This window comes from Mycetomoellerius zeteki, unplaced genomic scaffold, assembly GCF_001594055.1.
Source record: "Mycetomoellerius zeteki isolate Tzet28-1 unplaced genomic scaffold, Tzet1.0 scaffold149, whole genome shotgun sequence".
NCBI lineage: Eukaryota > Metazoa > Arthropoda > Insecta > Hymenoptera > Formicidae > Mycetomoellerius > Mycetomoellerius zeteki.
Window position 1 is genome coordinate 1608669 of NW_017256436.1, and position 17416 is coordinate 1626084.

Sequence of the window (17416 nt, forward strand, 5' to 3'; positions counted from 1 at the left end):
ATTGATTTCTCGCACTATTTTTGCTATTTGCGCTCGTTGGCTACGATTACACCGCACGATTGCGCACGATGAAGCGCACGGTGTAAACCAGGCTGTTGATTCGCGCTGACTTCGTGCTGCCTTAACGTTTTTTAAACGCACCGACTCGCTAAGACTCGCACTGTGACTCGAGAGTGAAATGTCCCTCAATACAACAGAAATTTAGGAAATAATTGAACAATTCCGATCGAAATCTATTTTGAACAATTTCATAATACATGCCTATATCGTGGATCGTGACTATAAATTTTTACTAACTTCATATCGACGATTACTAATTTAAAAGAATTAATCCAGAATTGCTTGTAGCAAGATTTCTATGTAGTTATTTAATTTATTCCTAATTCAATATATCTTTCTTTCTATGTCAAATAATGAAGATTTAATAATTTTATTTTTGTTAATATATATATAAGCTATAAATACAGGTATTACAAATAAAAAATCGTCGATTAATGTTCATATTTACCAATGTAGATTAAGTTAAATCGAGATTAAAATTAATCTACATTAACAGAAATGAATATAAATTAATCGGAATTCGCTCGAAATTATCCTACATGAAATAAATTAAGTCTACATTTCTTGTATGACAAAATCATCTCTATAATGATTAAATTGCCGTATTTTGGCTTATTAGGAATAAATATAAATAAAGACTTAAAGTAATAATACCTCAACAGGTACTTTATCTGTACTATAAAATCTATAAAAAAAGAAAAGAAAGACGGCTCAAATATTAGTGGGGCAACATTTCGCGCGAGCGAGTGATTTAAAAGCATATCGATCGAATATTATCAAATTGCAATATCTTGTTCCATAGTTCGATTGATCTGATCGGCAATTAATAGGAATATTATTATTTAATTATTATAATGATCGCCCAATTCTTTAAGTGTCGATCCGACCAAGTGAAAAAATTTATTTTTCAAATTCATGATTACATTAGCAATTTTCCAAAGATTTCATAATTGTAATTCATTGATTTCATAATTTCTTTTATAAATAATATATTGACGCATTTAAATTCACAGAAATCGCGGATTCCGTATAATTGACTTTTGACATGAACGCAATTTTTTGTAAGATCATGGAAGGCTATCGATAATGATATATATAATTCACTATTAACTGCAATACGTTCTTTTTGTAACGATTTTTTTAATTACAACATGACTGTTCAACTAAACGATACATTTTGACGCACATTAGATAACATTCAGGACGAGGCTCGTGCTTGCATACATCCAGATGTTAATTTTTATCGCCATAATTAAGCATTTGATAACGAAATCAATAGCGTTCGTTATTTCTCTCTTCGAGTCTAGGAAGATCGCGCGAGGATTCCATTAATATACGAAAGGAAAGTCTCGTCACGCGAAAGATCAACATCCGTGTCTGCATGACAATAGGGTACAAATTCCTCGCGGAGCCGGTAAAAAAAAGTTTACTTCGCGAACGTTGAGCAATATACAGCCGCGTATAGATATGTATATATAATGTGTACCGAGAAACGATCGCGCCTTGTGTGGTCAAGGTAAGGATTTCATAATTCCGACGCCGTGACGTCCGCTCGTCAAGGAACACGATTCAGTGCTGCACGATCGGTATCGAGAAGACGAGCCTCTTCGGATGAGTTTGAATAGAGAAACATTTAAACTCACGAATCGATATCGAGTCGTCGCGTCCGTCTGTTGCTAAAAGTATTTTTACTTTAATTTTTATTTAAACTTTTATTCTCATGTTGTGTGGAGTGTTATTTATTTCTTACGACCTTTTAACTCCTTCGGTATCACACACTACGTTTTGTCATATATATAACATACTACATATTGTTTAAAAATATCGTATAAAAATGAATATATTAAAACAATTTTTTTTTCAACAGAAACGTGAGATATTAAGGAATATAAAGGTAACGAGCGAATATAGTATCAATTGGTGGTTTTCAACAAGAAACAGTGCAACACAGTGATCATTTCATTTTTTTTAACGTTAGCAAACGCCAAAGATATAATGATTTACTGTGTTATGGCCATTCTACAATTAGCCATTAGTAATAAATCGGAAGTCAGAAGCTAAAAATTGATCAATCACAGTCAAATGTAAGAAGAATAATTGATTGGTCAGTTTCTGACTTCTGATTTATTACTAATGGCTTATTGTAGAATGTGTGTTACACTATCGTGTAGTCATCTGTGCCTCTTGCTAGAACGCACCCTTTATTAACCTTAGAATGCCATCGATACATAAATTTTACGTACAAGTGAGCGAGCTCATTGAGCGTTAAGCTATGCCTTCAGTGGTCGTTAGGAGATCCAATATCTGCTAAAAGATAGAACAAACGGAAACATGATTTTAAAAGTTCTCTCCGTTATACACACACAAACATACACATCAGTTTGGACTGCCAGGTGGTCAACATTATACAGTGATGTTCAATTTTTTAAAACCAGTTTTTGTTACTTTGTGTTGTTATATTATAATATATTTTATATTTTTGAGTGTTAGGAGGAAACACACATACGTATAATTGAACTACATATTCCATATTATTTCAACATTGAATTTAATAAATAATTGTGCTTATTCTTTCTTTCCTTCGAAGTTAATAATAAAATATAATAATCTTTGTGTCTATAAAAATTTAGATTATAAATATTGTGTCATTAAAAGTATGAAATGTATAAAAAACTTGATGTATCATGTTAATTAAGAGCATTCTTTTTTTGTACATAAAATTTACGCATTGATAACAATATACTGTATCATTCAATAGCGATAGCATTCTAGGGTTAATAAAAAAGTTATAACGTATAAAGTAAAAGAAACAGTCGGGTATGTCATATCTATAGTGACACCGAAGGGTGTTGATCTCTAATTTATCTCGTTCGACGATTCACTGATTCACGCGCGGCTTTTTCGTGACGTTTAAATCACCTTCGCAAGAGTACCTACTACTCGCGAGCGAAGGTATGACGGACACCGTATAAGGGATGAGCCAACCGACTCGATCGGTTTCATGAGCTGATCGTCTTCATGAGTAAGTAGTCAATTGGAACTCTCGTAAGCCGATCGCGCGTCGGCATGCATCCGAAATCGTTCGAACGTTGTTCGCGATTCGCTCCGACGCGCTAACGAGAAATGGTTATTAAATTGCAAATCGTCCACATCCGCTTCTGCGAACAACGGGCCGCCTTATGCGTCACTGCGGCACCACCATAGTGCATATAGAATTTAGCGCGGATATTGGCGAGAATATCTTTTCTCTGCATCGAAAGGACGATTTTGTTCGAATACTTATTTAGATACAGATTTGAAAATAATTTTGTTGGACGATCAAAATAATTATGTAGGACGCCCAAACTGGTTGCTGGAATATCAAAACTTTACAGCATTGCTCATCATGCTTGAGATTCCTACATAATTATTCTGTTTTAACAATATAAATAATTAGTTTCAGATCTTTGTAAACTTTTAGATACCTCTACAAAATCGTTCTTTCCGTGTATGTGTAAAAATTATAATTATTGATGCCAATAATAATAAACTACGCGAAGAATCGATCGACAAACATTAAATGTGTATATATAACATCTTCAGTTGTTTTGTCCTCTTGTTTTAGCTGACGTCTTGCATTTGATTGTGAATTCATGCATTGTCGACTCGATTCGAAAGCTCTTTGTACAACCCGAGAGCAAGTATTACATTCTTCCTAGTTCCAAGAAACGTGCCTTGCACTCCCACGGAAATACTCTCTCGCTACAAACTGTATATTGTACTTTGCAAGTTTATAAAGTTCAAAGTTGGTTAGAAATTGAGAGTCGATCGATAAAGGTATACCGTCGACTATTCCAGTTTGGAACATCGATTTACATATGTTTGATTATTAATAAGATGTTATGTCTGACTTCGCCATACAATATTACTAATTGATGAAATGTTCCAGCAATGATTCAAATAGCTTCTATAAATTAAATATTAAAAGAGTGAAAAAATAGAATGCTAATTTTTTGTGACTTTCCTAAACTTTAAATAGAACTTTATTGCTTTGCCTTAATGTTTGCTTATTAAAGGTTCTTCTTAATTTTTTTTAACGACTTATGAAAATTTATAGAATGATATTTCGATCACTATTGGCAAAAGTAAAATGCAACGCGATACATTGTGTAATATCTGCACATGTATGCAAAGTTGCAAATTATGCGAAATGTAGAAACTGCACACAAAAGCAGAATTTTAAAAACATCCACAATTCTCGTTCTATACTAGAAATTATTTCAAAACAAATAATACCTACAGTTTTCGCGTATCTACATATTTATGTAAAATTTAAATAAAATAATTACACAATAAAATTTTTGAACACGCTCGTAATATTGTGTATAAATGTTATCATTTTTGTGAACGCACACATACATGTAAACATTATGTATTATATAAATTATTATATAATATATGTTATATAAATCATTATATAAAACAAACACATAAGTATGAAAATTCTATCATTAAGTGTCATTATTACATATACATATGCACATTCGTTCGTTAATTAGCCAAGTAATTTTCTGCGCCGTGACGCGATGCATCGTGACGTTCGCCGCTGTTTGTGAGTTGCCGCCGCTCTCGCCAGCGTGAAGTGAGGTGCAGGACGGTTAGGCGGTGTGCCAGTCTTCTAATCGTCCGCGACGTCACGGCACTGTTCGCGTCTGCTTTTTTAGAGCAATTATTTTAATGCGTCGCGGCGTGCAATGATTTTGCGCTCGTGGGCACTCGGCGATCGATGCCACGCGTTTCCGTCCGGCATCGGCCCGAAATGCGAGTGGGCGTAAAGTCGCCACCGGACCCGACGGAATTGCTGTGCGCCGTAGATAACCTAGAAGGATGATGGTGATGTCGTCGCGTCGGCGATACCCGATCGTGTCGTAAGACGGATGTATCGCGTAGGATATCATTATGAGTTGCGCGTGCCATTCAATCTGATCTGATCGCGACGTGGAATTACGGTGAGATCGCCGATCGCGTGGGATTTGGTTCGCGCGACTTATAGGTTATCTCAAGTCGACTGGAGGATCGACCGAATCGTCGCCGCAGATTCGCAGTATTTGCATGATCTGTCGTCGTGTTGTGCGCATCACCGATAGAATTTTGTCGACGGATTTATATATCGTCCCGCCGGTCCATCATGCATCTTGTGAGGATCGAGCAGCCCTTTCTGTCAATAGCTACCTTCTGTCTTAGTTTCGAACAGGTGATAACTTTTTTCGAGTGTCATCTAAATTTCATAATTTTTTTCTGTTTAATTTCATTGGAACGAAGAGAATTGTGTGATATCGCAGATATGCGTGTATCACGAGATGCTGTGTCATTATGATAACAAGTGTTATCTTACTAATATGTGTAATTTTTCTTTAAATTTTTGTTAAGTTTATTATTTAAATATGTTTCTTAAATTTATTAGTAAAATATTTTTTCTTTTGTTGTAAATAAATTTTCGTCATTTTTTATGTAAAAGTTGTTTATAATTGACACGTAGAATCTTTGTTTTGTTACAGCAATATGAAAGAACCGGTATGATTATATCCTGGAGAAATTTCTGAGATAACATAGTAATTGTTACGATGTGTTTGTGACTGAATATAGACCTTTTACATCGGAGTAAATAATGCTTAGAACTATCATATATCTTTGTATAACCTGACTGTATTGAAAATGCAAGCCAAGAAACGCTATCTATTATTATTTGTAACATGTGCGTTTCTTGGTTATTGCTATTTCGGTGGATATCGTTTAAAAAGCAAAAAATGGACAGGCAGATCTCAGTTGCCTTATGAGCGATTGCCTTCATATTTAAGTCTAAATGAAGAGTTCTATGACAAAGATTTAAAGACATCCAGCGGGGCTTTGGTCATGTCTCAGCGTACACGGTATTGCCGCATGGAAACTTGCTTCGACTTTACAAGATGCAAGCAAGGTTTCACCGTGTATGTTTACCCGGTTGAGGATGTAATAAGTCCACTATACCAAAAAATATTAAATGTTATCACGGAGTCGAGATATTACACGTCGGACCCAGCACGGGCATGTATATTTGTCTTAGCCCTGGATACATTAGATAGAGATCCCTTATCGACTGAATTTGTACACAATCTTCCCTTAAAATTATTGCACCTACCATATTGGAATAACGGAAGGAATCATCTGATATTTAACTTATATTCTGGTACGTGGCCCGATTATGCCGAAGAATCGCTGGCTTTCGACGTGGGTTATGCCATGCTTGCTAAGGCCAGCATGTCCATTTTTAAACACAGACCTGACTTTGATGTGTCAATACCTCTATTTGGCAAACAACATCCAGAACGTGGTGGAGAACCCGGCCAAGCGTTAGAAAATAATTTTCCTAATAATAAAAAGTATGTGGCAGCTTTTAAGGGAAAACGATATGTACATGGCATTGGATCCGAGACAAGAAATGCTCTCTATCATCTGCACAATGGTAAAGATTTGGTGTTTGTTACGACTTGCCGTCATGGGAAGACCTGGAGAGAATTCCAGGATGAACACTGTCAGCAGGATAATCAAGAATATGATACGTAAGTAGCAAAAATGTTAAAATTGCTTGCATCGCATGGACATTGTTCCAAATATAATTGTTCATATTTTTCATTTCGCAGATATGACTATGAAATTTTATTAATGAACGCTACGTTTTGTCTGGTTCCACGAGGACGACGATTAGGTAGCTTTCGGTTTCTAGAAGCCCTGAGATCAGGATGTATTCCAGTCATTTTAAGTAATGGTTGGGCTCTTCCCTTTCATGAACGTATTGATTGGAATCAGGCTGTAATATTTTCCGACGAGAGATTATTACTCCAAGTAAGGAACATAAATGCATATTTTGAGTTAATTTCACTTTGTTTTAAAGTGAATGATTAAATTTCATGAATTTTACAGATTCCAGATATATTACGATCCGTGTCCAATGTACAAATTCTTAAACTACGGCAACAAACACAATTTTTATGGGAGAGATATTTTTCCTCGATTGAAAAAATTGTATTCACCGTGTTCGAGGTAATTGCCTATTCTTATTGTGAGTTATCAGAATCTTATTTTCAGTTTTTCGTTAATTATAATTATCAATTTAGAATATTCGCGAGCGTTTGCCATGGGAAGGTGCGCGAGAGAGAATCGTTTGGAATACTAGTCCTGGAGCATTGGCGATTTTGCCGCAATTCACTGATAGTCAGCAAGAACTTCCCTTTTCAAACAGTAATCCTGGTAACACTTTCACTGCCATAATCTATTCGCAATTGGGATCCACCGCCGTACTTTATCGTTTACTTAGGAGTCTCGCGAAAAGCAAGTACCTAGATAAGGTAAGCCTATCTATTGCTAATTTGTTATTATTTCTCTTTGTTATGCATTTTGCGATATATCTGCTAACAAATTATTTTGTTCAAGATAATACTTATGTGGAACTCGGACATTCCGGTGCCAAGAAAACCACGTTGGCAAGGTATCAGAGCGTCAATCCACGTTGTCGCGGTTGACGGCATATCTCAACGTTTTTATCCTCATCCGTTAATCAAAACTAGTGCCATATTGTCGCTCGACGAGGACGCCACTCTAAATACCGATGAGATTGACTTCGCTTTTACGGTTTGGCGGTCATTTCCCGATCGAATAGTAGGGTATCCAGCGAGGTCTCACTATTGGGATGACTCAAAAGTAGGTATTATGTAGTCCGTGTTAAATAACTTCCGTCCAGTCTGTAACTGTTTCGTAATCAAGTTAATCTGGCTTTTATGTTCGTAGCGTTCCTGGGGTTATACCAGTAAGTGGACAAACGACTACAGTATCATTCTCACCGGTGCCGCTTTTTACCACCGCTATTATAATACTCTATATACCGAGTTGTTAAGCTCGACTCTCCATAAGACCGTGGAGCAGTCGCAGAATTGCGAGGATATACTCATGAATTTCCTGGTGAGTCACGTAACTCGAAGGCCGCCTATCAAAGTGACGCAGCGCAAATTGTACAAAGATACCACGGTAGCTGGAATTAGGTAGGTATCGTTGAGACCATATATACGATATCGTTATCGATTTCTGACTCACGTTGGATTTCAGATCGCCGTGGAACGATCCGGATCATTTCATACAGCGACAAACGTGCATGAACACATTTGTCGCTGTCTTCGGGTATATGCCATTGTTGCGATCTAACATGCGATTGGACCCCGTTCTCTTCAAAGATTCCGTGAGCAATTTGCGCAAGAAATATAGGCAAATTGAACTAGTTAGTAATTAGAATTGTACACACTGCTCGATTACGCATGACTATTTAATTTTTCAAGCGCGCCAAATAACGCAAAATCTTTGCGTACGATACTAGGTCTATTTTTTTAGCGCACTTATGATAAAAATAATGATGTCAGAAGAGTTATGTATGTACATAATTTTAGAGAATGAAAAAGGAAAGAGCGGAATAATGTAAACAAGTGCAATAAATATAGCTAAAAAAACAGATCTACCGTCTTTGCCGTGCGAATGTGCGTATACAGATGTACGGGACACGTTTGCCCGTTTACGTGCTATGCCATATTAGGCTATCGGTATTGTCAGGCAGCAAATCAAAGTCCGTTATTCAGCAAGGACGCACGGTGATATCCCTGCGATTTATTTGCTAGTAATTTTGTACAAATTGTAGAATTATAACGACGTCGTTTCAATTTGACGATGTTTCGCGCAGCATCATTAACTGCGGGCATTTAATTGACGTACATACAAATTATTTCATAATTATTAATAAAAAAAGTTGTTTAAGAAACACTTGAATTTTTCATATATTGGCCATTGAAATCGTTTGAACGTTTTGATGAAAAAGAGATAGAAAAATCAAATTTTTCTTACGCGCGTTTTCATACGTAATTTATCTTGCAACTAACAAAAGCAAAAAGGTATCATTTGTATGTATAACAATATTTTTAATCATAGAGATTTGCGAATGTTTTTCTATTTGAATAAATGTATTTCATGTAATATTCTTCTTAGATTCGGGATACGTAAGAAATCCGTAAAATCTTAGGACGGACTTCGTCAAGTGCTTTGATAGTGATGACGTGAAAGTCGATGTTTATATTGAGGCGAGGTGTAAGCAAGATCTGTTTATATTTAAAACGATTGTAAAGATGTTAGAGTTTAATGCGATTATCGATATCGATTTTTCTTGCTATCGAATAATTTTAATTTAATACGATATAATTTTAAGCGTCGCCTTACTAACCTCTTTCCCCTTTTTACCCCTTTTATCTCTTTTAAAAATATATATACTATATATCATATTTAAAGTTGATCAAATTTTGTATCCGAAGAAATTCTGTCAATTTATCTAATTATGCACAATTATTTATGTGCTTAATTAGACTACTGCGTACGCTACATTGTTTTACTGTAATCATCTACCACATTCTACCGATCATTGATTTACGAGTATATTTAACGAATCTGATCAGCATATGTATTCGAATACTGCCGAGTTCTCAGGAACATGCTTGAAAAAAAAAAGAAAAAAAAAAGGAAATTTTCTTTATCAAGGCGTCGCAACAATATCTAGTCGTTTACACCGATATACGTTGTTACATGATGAGAAAGATAATTTGTAAACCCTTGGTTAGGATTGTACAATAATATGGCATCTGCATGCGTCTTAAAGATGGAAAGCTATTTATATATGTGATATGTTTTTTTTTCTATTGTGCGTTCCGTAATCATTCTAGAGGGATATTGAAGAAGCTCCATAATTTTTATGCACAATATATTTCTGCAACGGAGGTATACATATGCGTTAGAATCAAAAGCGACTGCGAGTTAATTGAAATTCTTATTATTACCCAGAATTTCGTGTTATCATTAATTCCAGTGATTAATCTACTTTACGATTGTCCTTGAGTTGCATCAATTGATAAATGTAAATTAGTATCTGGGTGTATATAGAAACTGGTAGGATAATCTCTATCCTTTAATTGCTCGGTGAACAATCCTAATCAAATATGTTCCAATCGTTACCGGTCACTGAAGGCAAGCGTAATTCTTCGTACAAAGAAAAAAAGTCCTACGCAGTGGCCATAGATATTTTGATTCTATCCGATACGAAGTGATGGTTCTGATCTGTTAAACATTTTCCATATAATCGTATTGCGGAAAAAAATAATGTAAGGTAATAAGATATAGTATTAGTCATTTTATATGGGGGAAAAAAATAAACTGTTTTGTACAAAAAGAAACGCTTTGAAGGTATAACATAATTATTTTTATTGATCATTCAGTAGTAGATCCCGTGATGTGATTATAGATCTTACTAATCTGTAAATTTTGGGAGGATGTTGACTCGCCCTCCAAGATGTATAAGTATAGTATATATTTAAAGAAATAATAATAATTTTCATTTATGCCGTAATGAATGATTATAACTCCGTATGATAATATTTCTATGATAATTATCTGATTATTGTAATTTATAATTGTTATCTGTAACGTACAACATATAAGGAAAAACATAATCGTGATAAAACTTAAGCAGTAAGCGAAACATTTTTAAAACTCGCGGCCAATCAGAACCGCGAGTTTTAAAATAGTTGCCTCGACTGTGATTGGCCAATTCGCTTACTGCTACGTTCAGTCACTTCACTGCTTACGTTTTTCCGCGCTGTCGCTCTTCGAGCTTTCATTATCGGTAATCCATAGTTTTCTTTTAAAAGCAAGGATTCTTTCTGAAAAGCTATTCTAACAAGAAACCGGCCTCATCACGTAGATTGAAATGCGTCTCCTCGTCGTCATCGCGCAACCCCTTTGGCCACAGGAAACCGAGAACGGATTCGGGGTTAACAATGCAGTGTGGGGTCGAAAGAAAAGCTTGAGTGATGTGGATTTTGAACGACCGTCGAAGACGACCAGTGTTCACCATCTGGTCCCCACTCCATCCCTGGTGATCGCGAACGTCTATCGTACTGATGAGGTGGTGGGTAACGCGCGCGGTGGTGGGTATAGCACCAAGGCTCCCTTCTTTGTTGCCCGCTCTGCTAGAAAGGTGACTATGCCATGAAGACGGGCGGCATCGTGCACGCCTCGCGTATATACTCGCAGTCACCTTTCTCTCCTCGTGACCGTAGCATACGTTCTGCGACGTCCATGGCGCATTCGCGGCTCTGAACAACGTCGCTGCATTGCTGCTGCGGCTCTCGTAGGCTCGCTCGTCGGAAGGAAGAGGAAGGGAAAAACCGGAGATTCGGAGTGACGATCGACCCGCGCGAGGTCAGTCCGCGGGTAACCGAGTCCGGTGGATCCGGAGACACCAAGGACTCGAACAAATTTTGAAATCCCCGCGCCGGTTTCGCCTCCCTTCGGTGCGGTCGGGGTGTGTGAGAGTCCGCGTGCAGAGGAGAAGAGGATAACAGCCGCAATCGTCCCTTGGTCTTCGACCGATACCACCGATACCACGTCGTAATTCCTACGCCAGCGACCAACGGCCACGAGGGAAGATGATAATCGTGAGCAGCGTGCTGCTGATCCTGGCGGTCGTGTCGAGAGTGGGTGAGTTTACCTGACTCATTAATCGTTGCGTACCTCCTCTTCTTTATCGAGGATGTATGTTTAAAAGCCGCACGTAAACGCGATCAAGCCAACTTTACACGTCCGAATTAGTTGAGTGTCGCTCTTTGCCTCTCTTTTACGGGTGGTCTTTGATACTCAAAACACAAGTGTCATTGCACTTTGCCTCACTTACATAATCTTTAATATTTAAAATTTAACAAGTTCATTATTAATGAACTGAGCATCGAATTAAAAATTTTACTCGTAATGTACAGTCGCATTAAAATTATCCGTTGAAGCGAATTGTATCGAAATCTTTTATAAGAATTCTTATCAAGATCATAAATGTTAATGGAATATTTCAATCGATCATTTCGTTTAACGGTAAACTCTAAAAAATATCGGTGTGAATTTAACACTGCACTGGAAAAAAAAATTAAATATATATTTGAATATTTCTAAGTAAATATTTACGAAATGTAAACATATATTTATTTAATACAAAAACCCTCAATTTAATTTAACTATCATTTTTTTATTGAGTAAATATTTATTTACTTTAAGTTCATGATTTATACTATTTAAAGAAATATGTATCAAAATTTAGTAAATTTTTTTCAGTGTAGGTTATATAATTCTCTGTGTTGTTAATATTAAATACATAATGAGAGTTTTATGACGTAAATATACTTCTGATGTAAATACCAGGGATCATAAATCCCTATCATCTCGATGTAATATTAACACCAACACGGTGAGAATTATGTAGACACCACATGGTGTTAAATCCACACTGATATTTTTTAGAGTGTACAAGTAATCGTAACGAATAAGGAATATTGCAGATCAACCGGACGGAGAATTGATTGCGCGGTCTCGCGCGACAGGACAATTTATTGAGACAAAGTTTTTTCTTTCGAGAGGGTCCGCGGCGCGGGAAAGGCTATCGCAGTAGAACTCGCTGCTAACTCGGGCTGGAATCGCATGCTCGCTCGCTCGCTCGCTCGCTCGTATTAGCTGCGAAAATGTCAGTTTACGTAATGTCCGCGCCGTTGGATAACTGGCACACACGGAAATCAAGCTATCGCGCCCGCCGATCCCCCGGGGTGCGCCCGAGGGTAGCGCTATATTCTCCAAGAGCTCGTTTCCCGTCGCGCCTGATCCTTGATTGACAGGAATGTCCCGCATGGCCGATCGATGCTGCGCACCGAAACGCATGAATACACTTTTCTTTCAAACCGCGCTGTCACGGCGCATGTCTTTCGAGCCGAGTTAATTATTCCAGGAAGCCGATAAATGTCGTATAAGTAGTGTTACTTCGGACAAAACTATGTAAGATGGAAGTACTTGCGTAAAATTAATGCATATTAATTTAAATGGGATGTTACTTAATTATACTTTCGATTTGAATGCGTCAACTGCATAACTACAATGGAACAATTTTGCTGAAGTTTATCTAAAAATTTAGCTAGAAATAAATCTGGAAAGCGTTTTATTAAATTATGTAAATATATTATGTAAAACGCTCAACTGATTGAATATCAACAATTTTTTGCAACATTGTTTATTATGCTTGAATTTCTTAGATAATTATTTTGATGACCCAACAAAATTATTTTCAGATTTGTATCTAATTAAATTCTTAGATACTTCAGCAAAATTATTCTTTCCGCGTACGCAAAACTGATTTCTGTAATTTGAATATCTGTGCCTTCCTTTAAATTAAAAAAATTTCTTAAATAAATATTTTTTTCTATAAATGTGTGCTTAAGATAAATTTCACAAATAAATCTCTATACGTAGAGACAAAGTAATATCAAATGGAATGTTAGTTAATTAAAGTTTTATTAATGCATCTTCATACTTTACTGTTACGTCGTAAGTCATTCGAGGTCCAAGAAAAGTGGTAAGAGCAAACGATTCATTATAATTATCTCGTTTATGAGATTTACGATATCTGAGTGAAGAATCTTAAGCGTGTGGAACGAGTGCGTGCATGTGTGTGCCTCTTTGTTTGTGTTTGCGAGTAATTAAACGTGTCTACATAATACATAATTATCCGCGAGAGGTTCCTTCCCCGAAGAAACGTTCCCGCGACACAGCCACGGTTTAACATTCCCAAATGCAGAAATCTCCCGCGGGCGGTACTTGCACGTTCGTCTCTTACTTTCGGGGAGGGAGGAGAAGCCTTTTGCAATCCGGTAGCACGGTAGGTCGGTTTCGCATGCGAAAAGACCGATTTGCGAAACTTCGCCGCAGCAGTGGCCGAGCTTGGATAGAGTCGAGCGCTCCGGTGAATATTTCGTCGGAAAGCCTTGCGAAACGGCAAGTCTCTCGGGAAATTCGTGGTATATTCGGGGAAAATTTTGTCACCAGAAGATCTTGCTTGGAAAACCGACTTATTTATTAAGATGAAAAAAAATATATATAAATCGAAAATATCGATCAAGTATAAAGAAGTTAATCGCTGCTGGTTGGCTGATTGCTGCAAAGCAGACAAAACCTTACAAAATTAATAATTGTGAAATTGTTAAACAATTGTGCGTGTCAGTTCGATGGAAGATTTACAACTTCGATTGCTTAATGGTTATTTTTTTATGTATAAGTATAAACTTTACTACTATAGATGAGCGGCTACCAATTGACTAAACAATTAGAAGGCTTTCAAGTAGTAAAACGGTTGCCTGGAGCAACCGATTAGTACTCCTGCTAGTAAATCCGCTTATGCCTGTCGATTTAGTTTACGTAATAACGTTACAAGTGGCAACTACTGAAAGTACCGTCGGAGACGGTACTCCAATCGCATCTTCGCTCGTGCGTTCCCATCAAAGAATCGCGCCGCTTCATCCCACTGACGAATGTAGTCGTGCCAAACGGAGCTTCTCGCAGGTTTCTCGCGGAACAGAATCAGCCTGCACGATTTTGCGAAATCCGAAAGTGACCATAACGCTGTCGTGATCCACGTCAGTCTCGGTCGCGTATCTGGCCGGATCAGATTCATCGGCGAAGCGGGCGCGACGCCGCGTTGTGGATGCGAACAAAGGAGAATGCTTTAACCGAACGGTATTGTTGCTATATTTCGGTAACCACGACGGTTACCGAACCTGGCTCGGCGTGGAAATGGTCCCTTTGCGAAATCCACCCGGAGGTGCTCGGTTGCACCGTGTGCACCGCAGGCGAGCAAGCGGACGACGGCGTTCGGCAACGGGAAGGGGACGCAATCAGAAATCTGTTCCCATCGGTTAACGAGACGGCTGACGGAGACAAGGGGGTCTCGTCTCGTCTCGCAAGAGAGACGTGTATCCGCCGTCGCGAGAGAGATCGCGGCGCGTTAAGATGAAAGATAATGAGAAAGAAGAAATACCGATCTCCTCGCAAGAGACTCGCGGATACATGCACCCGCATAGAAAATTTTTTGGAGTCTAATTGGGATCTGACTCGATTTCCCCCCAAAATCGTGGATTCTAATTGGGAAATCTATGAAGATTCCAATTAGAAATGTAATTTGTTTTGTAAACGCTATTTTAAATAGAAAATTCAAACAGATCCCAATTAGAAAATCCAAACAGATCAATAGCTATAAACAAATTAAATAAAATTATTTTTATTATAAATTGTTATTAATATCATTTATTATTATTTAACAATCAGCGTTAACAATTATAATAGCAACATTTAAATAATAATTCTAAAAGAATTTTTTTTAAGATATAAATTTTTTCGTGTTACTATTTATACTAATTATAGAATTTATAAAATTAATACTTGCTCAATTGGTAACACAATATTAATATATATGTTATGAATAACACAATATTGGTTGAGTTGATCATACAATATCATAAATTATATGTTATGAACTGATAGAAATCTATAGAATTGAAGTTTGTCACATCACATTGTAATTACCATAGTAACTATCATAAATCGAATTCTTATGTACTCTATTTCGATTCTAAGCATAAAATCCATATTTGGGATAAAAATAGATTTCCCAATTGGAATCACACGCGATATATCAATTTGGGATAAAATTGGACATTCTGATTGTAATCTATGCTGTAATTGGGAAGATCTTGGAAAATTTCTTGAGAAATGCGGGCAATCGACCGTCGCGCATTAGGTTGCCCTGTTCGCGTTCCGTTCTTCCGTAACACGTTTATGTCCAAACGTTAACCGAAGATCGCAAACGCGTCAGTTTTCCTTAGATATCTCAAAGATCTCAAGTTCGTTGGATTACGGGATTGATGATTACGCTGACGGACGGTGACCTTTTTCTCGCGCAAATATAGGCTATTATGGAATTATTATTATTTAATTATTATTATGATATTATATTACTATTATTAGATATTATGGAATTATTTGAAATGGATTTCGATGGGAATTATTTAGTTCTTCCCTAGATTTCTATTATGTTTCTTACACGTAAAGAACGTTTTTATTAAAAATTTAACTAGATACAGATCTGAAAATAATTTTGTTGGCTCACCAAAATAATTATATATAGGATGTGTACAAACTAGTTGTTAGAGCGACGAAACTTTTTGCATTGCTTATCATGAGATTTCCTACGTAATTATTTGATAGTTCAATAAAATTATTTTCAGATCTATATCTAACTAAATTTTCAGAATAATAATAAACGATTTATTAAAATTGTATACGTGAATACACAACAAATAAGAGTTTAAAGCCTATAACGGTCAAAGCTAGATCTTAGATGCTTAAATAATTTCCATGTGAATTTATATATCACGTATGTAGTCATTTGAGCTGCGCGCCGAATTGGTTTTTCGGACTTATAAACGTAATTAAACTACTGTAACAATAATTGACAAGCAATTTAATAATTTGATGCTCAATCAGGCATCCTATTAAAAGATGTTAATGTGCTGAAAAACTGTAAATAAATTTATTGCGAAAAATATTACCTTGACCGGTAGTCGAACCCGGATCTCTAGCATTCCGTGCGAGATAAATTTTTAAATACTTCAGCAAAATCGTTCTTTCCGTGTATTCTCTAAATTTTGTGGAGTAGAATTTTATTTTAAAGAATAAACATTGAACCAAGAAGAGCGGCTCAATTTTCAACATTTAAGAGTGAAAGTTTTACTCTTCAGAGTGAGATTCAATCTAAAAATTTTAGAAAGTAGGGAAAACGAAATAATTCCGATCTCGAAAATCATTCCGAAGTTCTATGATACATGTCCTATTCTGATTCATGAGTTGTATCGATATGCGCGAGAGAGCAAAAATAGAGAAGCAATACTATCGTAAGCCACGATGAAATCAATAATTGAGATATGACCTTTATGCGTTACTCGTTATTTTATTCAAAAAGAAGATATCTCTTACTTATGGAAATAGCATCTGACCAGCATCTGCTAACGGAACAAGTATTCAAATTAAATAGCGGAGGGTGCGGTGGCCACTTACTTTTCAATAGTAAATTATCGATTACTGAAAATACTAGCTGAATTCACGTAACCGTATCCTTAAACGTCGCGACCAATAAATATGAATTGCATAAGTATCGCACATAGTGACGCCATCTCATTTACATTATCAGTTATGTTAGAATGAAGTATTTGATGAAGGTCAGTAACTTTTTGATGGAAACTTGTCCAAGGTACTTCTATGTTATTTCATGGCCGTACCATCTTGTATTTATTTTTAAATACAAGATAGTGCGACTTTTGTGGTTAATACTTGGATTAATTGAAAAATATTCTTGATCCTCAGTCTTTTCTCCATTAATCAAATGTATGGTGAC

The 17416-nt window shown here is 36.5% G+C and overlaps 2 protein-coding genes across 5 annotated transcripts in view; both read left to right on the top strand.

Moving 5' to 3' along the window:
• The first annotated feature begins 1891 nt into the window (after positions 1 to 1891).
• On the top strand, positions 1892 to 9618 carry ttv (exostosin glycosyltransferase 1 ttv). 3 transcript variants are annotated; one of them, XM_018444212.1, is made up of 8 exons: positions 1892 to 1954; positions 5598 to 6638; positions 6720 to 6921; positions 7000 to 7119; positions 7194 to 7424; positions 7510 to 7776; positions 7864 to 8114; positions 8179 to 9618. In XM_018444212.1, exons 2-8 carry the CDS (start codon positions 5755 to 5757, stop codon positions 8357 to 8359), a joined length of 2136 nt encoding a protein of 711 aa, XP_018299714.1. In that variant the 5' UTR covers positions 1892 to 1954; positions 5598 to 5754; the 3' UTR covers positions 8360 to 9618. The 3 variants fall into 3 exon arrangements, with proteins under 3 accessions (XP_018299714.1, XP_018299713.1, XP_018299712.1); XM_018444211.1 differs by lacking the exon at positions 1892 to 1954 and adding an exon at positions 2846 to 3082; XM_018444210.1 differs by lacking the exon at positions 1892 to 1954 and adding an exon at positions 4653 to 5293.
• Positions 9619 to 11161: 1543 nt separating this feature from the next.
• Cda5 (Chitin deacetylase-like 5) overlaps positions 11162 to 17416 on the top strand; it is a 55510-nt gene continuing 49255 nt past the window's right edge. For both annotated transcript variants that reach the window (XM_018444209.1, XM_018444208.1), the window contains exon 1: positions 11162 to 11640. In XM_018444209.1, coding sequence (XP_018299711.1) covers positions 11589 to 11640 — 52 coding nt within the window. In that variant the 5' untranslated portion in view covers positions 11162 to 11588. The remainder of the gene's footprint in view (positions 11641 to 17416) is intronic.